The sequence below is a fragment of the Marmota flaviventris genome, assembly GCF_047511675.1.
Source record: "Marmota flaviventris isolate mMarFla1 chromosome 5 unlocalized genomic scaffold, mMarFla1.hap1 SUPER_5_unloc_1, whole genome shotgun sequence".
Classification (NCBI taxonomy): Eukaryota; Metazoa; Chordata; class Mammalia; order Rodentia; family Sciuridae; genus Marmota; species Marmota flaviventris.
The window spans coordinates 1,627,208-1,633,645 of NW_027287679.1; the positions used below are offsets into that span (position 1 = coordinate 1,627,208).

General features: G+C 52.3%; 1 protein-coding gene across 1 annotated transcript; it reads right to left on the reverse strand.

The window, feature by feature from the left end:
• Window positions 1–1,074: 1,074 nt before the first annotated feature.
• LOC114084385 (olfactory receptor 2T27-like) lies at window positions 1,075–6,227 on the reverse strand. Its single transcript, XM_027925486.2, has 2 exons — window positions 6,175–6,227; window positions 1,075–2,041 (listed from the first exon to the last, which is right to left on the reverse strand). Exons 1-2 carry the CDS (start codon window positions 6,225–6,227, stop codon window positions 1,075–1,077), a joined length of 1,020 nt encoding a protein of 339 aa, XP_027781287.2.
• Between the last annotated feature and the right edge of the window lie 211 nt (window positions 6,228–6,438).

Genomic DNA, 6,438 nt, shown 5'->3' on the forward strand with positions numbered 1-6,438 from the left:
GCCATGACTGTCCCCTGGCATGACAAACTTGGGGTGCCTTTGTAACATGCAGAGGGGCATTGGGTGTGGGTGAGGAGCTCAGGAGACGTCTGGCGGGCCTGTGAATACGTATGGCTGACTTTGGTGTCAGATGGTAAACAAGGCCATGTCCTTGAGCAGGAGTGCCAGGAGAGAGTGTGGGAAGGGCCTTGTACAGACCCAGCACCTTCACACTCATGGGGAAGGAGTGGGCCCCAGGGAGGAGGGCAAGTGCCAAGGGAGGGAGAAAGTGTTTTCGAGAAGTGGGAGCTGGATGGAACCAGCGCTGGGGTGAGGTAGTAAATGTCCTCTAAGCTCATCCCTTCATCCAGCAGTGTTTATTAACCAATCCATGTGCCAGGTGTCTTCCAGAACTGAGAATAGGTCACTGATAAATCTTAGCCTCTGCTGGCCTGACCTGCTGTGCTAAGGGGAAAAAGGAACGTGGAACACACCTGGGGTTAGGAGGTGTGGGTGCAGGTGGGTGCTGCTCGGGCAGAGGGATCCGGCACTGGGGCAGCTTCTGAAGGCAGTGGAGGAAGGGGCTGGGACAATGGGAGGAAGCCCCAGGCAGGGTGCCAGGTGAAGGGGGCCTGGGGGTTAGAGCAGTGCGGGCAGTGTGACCACAGGGGTGAGGGGGAGGGCAGTGCAGAGGAGTGGGGAGATGCCCGGGGCAGCGGGCTCTGTGGGGCCTTTGGCTTCTATGGCAGGTGGGAAGGGAAGACTCAGACCTCCAGTGACACCGAGACTCTGGGTTGTTGCTACACCCACAAAGGAAGCCTTAAAAAGAAGCCCCAGTTGGAGTTTGTTGAGGTGGCAGGGAGTGGGAAGGATTGACCACACAGTTCTCTGAAGGGGAAAGCCTAGCAGCTGGGGAATGAGGGGCTTCTCCTCTCACTTGTCTGTGTAACTCTTGTCTCAGAAGGGAATCTCAGAAATAAGATCCTGGGGTCCTAGACACCAAGGACCTTCCCACTTGGTCAGCACCTCTGCCTCTGCCTCGGTGCATACAACTGGACTAAGGGCTCTGACTTGCCACCCTGTCTCTGCTGGGTCTCAGGCATTCCTGCAGACTCCACACCTTGCTATGACCTTCTTCATGGCCCCAGTCACTTCCTTGTTCCTCAGGCTATAGATGACAGGATTAAGCATGGGTGTGAGGACCGTATAGAAGACAGACACCACGTCATCCTGGCCAGGAGAGTGGTAGGTTGCGGGTAGCATGTAGGTGTAGACCAGGGGTCCGTAGAAGAGGTTGACAACTGTCAGGTGGGAGGAACAGGTGGCCAGGGCCTTCCGACGTCCCTCCACGGAGTGCATCCGGAGCACAGCCACCAGGATGAGGGCATAGGAGGTGGTGATGAAGGTGATGGGCACCAGGAGGACCACCACACCGGTCACAAAGAGCACCTGCTCATAGGTCTCTGTGTCCGCACAGGCCAACGTCAGCAGCGAGGGCACTTCGCAGAAGAAGTGGGAAATCTTCCGAGAGCCACAGTAGGGGAACTGAAGGGTCAGTGAGGTTTGAATGGAGGCATTGAGGGACCCTCCCAGCCAGGAGGCTGCGACCATGAGCAGGCAGACGCGGCGGCTCATGAGCACCGGGTAGTGCAGAGGGTTGCAGATGGCCACATAGCGGTCGTAGGCCATGAGGGCCAGCAGGAGGCACTCGGCAGCTCCCAGGAACATGAAGAAAAACATCTGTGCCCCACAGCCCCCGAAGGAGATGCTTGTCCAGCCGAAGAGGAAACCCACTATCATCTTGGGGACAGTGACTGACGTGAAGAAGATGTCCAGGAAGGACAGCTGGCTGAGGAGGAAGTACATGGGCGTGTGCAGCCGGGCCTCAGCCCAGATCAGCAGCACCATGGCCATGTTGCCAGCCATGGCGAGGATGTAGATGAGCACCACCAGGCTGAACAGGAACAGGTGCATTTGGCTCTCGTCAAAAAGGCTGGTGAGGACAAAGCCTGGGATGGAGGAGAGGTTCCAGGGTTCTCTGCCTGCCTCCTGCCGCGCCTCCCTGTTAGGGGAAAGGGAGCCAGCTCACCAAGGACCCAGCAGGTGCCTTCACTCAGGGAGGGAAAGGTGGAGGTAAAGGTAGCAGGACAGCACGGGAGCCCAAGGGGGCAGCAGAAGGTATTCACAGGTTCTTGGACACAAGGAGTCTCCATTGTGTGGGTGGACACTCCTTCACAATGGAAAATGACTACAAAAGGCCCGGCACGCGGCCAGAGCAGTGTCCAGAGGGAAACTTTAGCACCACATGTGCATTCTGGAAGAGAGGACATGCTAGAAACCAGTGGTGTAAGTCTCCATCTCAGAGAGTCAGGAGAGGGACAGCACGTTACAGTGCCCCATGTTTAATAAAATGTGCATAGTTAATATTTTTAATCCCAAGTAAATAGAAAAGCAAATGCGCATGGGGAAAGATTTTAAAGACTTTTACTTTCGACTAACCTGATGACTACATCCACAAATATGCAAGTTATATGGTTCAGAATTCTCATTTATGTGGGGATCCATGTGAGACATTTCCCTTGGATATGGCTGTGTGCCCAGGTCTGGTGAAAAAGTGGTCTCCACAGCTGCACAGCTGTGCTGTGCCAGGTCCTCCAGCTGTCTTGTCCCCCAGGAGTCCTGGGTTGGCATTGTGCTTGGGTGCAGGGTGTGTTTTTATGTAGGCTTTGGGCAGTATGTTCTCATCCTCAATCAATTGTGCTTTCTCCTTATTTCAATAGTTCCATGATAACTGAGGGTTGTCTTTGTAAGAATAGCCTTTATAAATTTTAAATAAAGATCATTCAGGTGGAGTCACATCACAAGGAACATCAGGCTCAGCTATGGTGGTAGGGCTGCCTGCAGGCATCTCCCAGGAGGCAGGCAGGAGGGGAACCAGAGGTGAGGTCATAGAGAGTTGGTAAACCCCTGCTCTGCTGGCAAAGCCCTGGGCCACCGTGCCTGTAGGAACCCTGGTCCCAGCACCCTGAGTCCCAGGGCATGCTTGAGCTCTAGCTTGGGTCTACAGCAGATGACTCAATAGAGGGATTGGGGGGGAGTGAGATGAGCTGCAGGGTTCTATAAAGGAGCTGAGGCTATGACAGAGGCTGGAACTGGTGGACCAGCTGGAGGGAGGGAAGCACGGTGTCTTGGAGGCACACCAGAGATGTGACAATCCTGCATGCCAGCAGGGCCCTGGGTCCACCAGGGAATCTAATTCCTGAGACTGGGCTTCCAGGCTGCTGTGGTGGGCCTGAGTGGGGACCCACTAACTAGACTGCTGCACTCATCTTACATGCTAAGGCTGGGATCTTCCTTGCCTACAGTTGGACAGCTAGGAGCCACTGCAGGAGCCATTGTCCCCAAGGGGCTTCCTGCTCTTCCTGCTGTAGCAGGAATTCCCCCTTCTCTATAGCCTTGAACTACCAGACCCAGGCTGCTTCTTGGTCCTGGGTGCACAGGTGTCAGATCTGACTCAAGCAATTTCAGAGCTTGATTATCCCAGGGTCCCATAGTCCCCTCCCAAAGCTGAGCACAGAATTGCCACCGTTAAACCCAAGTGTTCCATACCAGGCTCCTAGTGAAGATGGAACATACTGCTTCTATTTTCTATATTTTGTAGTGCATCTTAGAGTCTCAAGAGTCTAGAGCCTACATCTTCCAGGATTGGCTGATTCCTGGACATGGGGAACAACTGGCCCATCAGCTGCCTCTGATATGTAGACCATTCAACTGGAGCTTGTGCCCCTCACCACCTGCCTGTGCCAGGCTCCTACAATTTGGGCCACTATCCTGTCCTGGATAGCCCCAGGACAAGGTCCTGGGCAACTAGAAACCACCCCATAGCCCAGAGTGTGTCAGAATCATTCAAACTATGCAATCTGAAGCTTGTGCCATTGCTAGCCCTCCTTTGCCTGTTGCATCCCACAAAATACCCAACAAAAGCTTTGCCTATTCCACACTCTGCCTCCCGGTGGATCAACCCTGCTGCCTCCGAGTGGCATGCTCACTCCTCTTGGGAACTGTGAATCAAAGTCATCTTTCCAGGCAGTGCCTTACCTGACCTGAATAAAAATGGTCTCAGGTACATTTAGAAAGTTCCTCTAAAGAGAATTTTCTCATGTCCTTGTTTTAGGCACAGCTTGTTTTCTGTCTTTAGTGTCTCAGAAGCATTGGATTTAGCATCGGGAAGGAACCTGGTCCCACATCCCTATTTTATTGGTAACAGTATAGCTCTGAACCTTGGCCAACAGCTCTGGACCTTGCAGGCCACATCTGAAGTCCTCTACCTCAGCATGAGGAGCACCTCAGGCTGGCTAATTCCTTGCCACTGGGTGCGGTCATTGCACAATATTTAGCAGCATCCCAGACTCTGCCCTCTAGGTGGCAGTAGCAACCCTTCCCAGGGATGTCACCTGCAGGGCACTAGCACCAGTGGTGAGATTCTCAGCGGTGGAGCGCTCCCCATGTTAGTTATTGTTAGGTGCAGGACAGGCTGAACTAAGTTGTCTGCAGGGCATGCCAAACAAAGTTAGCTACAGGGTGGCCTGGCCCCTCAAAGTCCCTCTGTCTGGTTCTCTATCTAACCTGTTTGCTTCAAGTCCAAATGCTCAAGCCCCCACAAAAGGCTGAACGCTTCACCCCCCTGCTCAAGGCTGAACACTTAACCCCCCTTGTACCAACAAGGCAGCTTGCAAATCCAGAGACCCTGTTAGATTTAGGCAGCACAGCAGAAGGACTATAAAAATCTTCCCCTGCCGCCCTCCCCCCACCACTTTTTCTCCTCTTTTGGAGATCTCTTGGTCGCTTCGAGGATTGTGGTCACTTTCCTTTCAGTTGTTGTCCTCTCCCTTGCCTCCCCCTCCACCAGGGCAAATAAGAACAACAGCTCACATGATTAAAATCCTGGTCAGTTGGATGTCCTTTGCTGGTTTGCCCAGTTAGAGCTCTGTGTTCTAGGGTGCAGCCTCTGCATCAGGCTGCCTGGGTGCAGGCCTCAGCTGTCTCCCAGCCCCCTGGCGTGGGAAGCTTACCAAGCCCTCATCTCAAATACGGACTACTGAGAGCATTCAGTGGTTTATACGTAAGCAGTACCTGGGAGAGGGTCTGAAGGAGGAATGAGCCATTTGGCTACCAGCCGCTGATGACATCAGTTTTTCCATAAACCCAAGCCTCTGCTTACCTCTCTAAAATGGGATCATCATCCCTATTTCACATGACTATTGTGAGAGGGTTGAATAAAAAAAACTGGGAGCTTGTGCTTTCCCATAGAAGATATGTAGTGAATGTTAGCACTCTTCCTTTCCTCCTAAGCAAGATGGTTTTGCAAAATAGTTTTGCAAAAGAATCATGCAGTTGACATTTGCACTTACCTGCAAAGGGTTCCTTGTTCCTCCCACTTGGAGATTTCCTTTCCACTTGCTTTGTCTCCTAAACCATTGGAGTGTTTTGTGATTGGGCGGGTGGCTCTCCTTATGTAGACTACAAATTACCTGAGATTAGGGATTATGTCTGTCTTGTATATTTCTCCACAAAATATGGAGATTCAATCATGGTTTCCATTCAGTGCTGGTGGACTGCAGGTACGTGTGTGGTAAACATGTGAAAGAAATGCACCCTTGTTCACAAAACACTGCTGCCTCAATGTCCTCCTTCATCACCAGCATCTGAATCTGGCATCTCCTCTGCAGGGCTGTTATGCCTGCCTGCCTCCCACAAAGTCCTGTCACTGTTGGTGTTTTCCTTTGTGGTGGATTCTTAGCATGGATACACACATCTGCATTGCAGTATGTGTGTGCCTGTGTGTACTTGTGTGTGTGTCTGTGTGTGCCTGTGTGTATATGGGCCTGTGTATGTGTGTCTCAAAATAATTAGGGGAATTCTTTTTCTTTCACACTGTTTCAGAAAAGAATCCATTTTTCTCTCCTGCCCTTGCAGAAGCCTAGGTTAGAACTGGTGAACTGGGCTTATTCCCCCACAGTCTGCTCGATTCTTCCTTCTTTCCTCCCTTTCTTTTTTCTCTTTTCCTTCCTCTCTTGTTCTCTTACAGAGCAAACCCTTGACTTTTACAATTGAAGACAGCTCACTTATGGAAAGGGAGTGTTAAAATAACTTCACCTGTCGGAGACTTCACGTGCTGGAGAGTCTCAGTCACACAGGTTGTGGTTCTGCCTTTCCTTGGCCATCTCTAGTTTGGAGGCTGCCGGCATGGGGCACGCTTGGCCATCCCCTGTCCCACCTCCCCTCCTGTGACACCCCTACTCACCTCACACGGCCCCAGCCTACAGTCTCCATCAGGACACTTGCTCTCCTGCTGTCTCTTCTCCTTCTCCCTAGTTCTTCTGAGCTCCAGGTCACAGCTCAGAAACCAGGGTGGTTCTCTTGGGAGGTTTGCACACAGGGCCGTGATGGCTGAGGCAT

Bases quoted from the DNA above. Each gene is read 5' to 3' on its own strand.
- LOC114084385 (XM_027925486.2), bottom strand. From the start codon at position 6,227: ATGCCGGCAGCCTCCAAACTAGAGATGGCCAAGGAAAGGCAGAACCAC. The intron at 2,042-6,174 runs GTGTGACTGAGA...TTCCCCTAACAG, and splicing joins GAAAGGCAGAACCACAACCT to GGAGGCGCGGCAGGAGGCAG.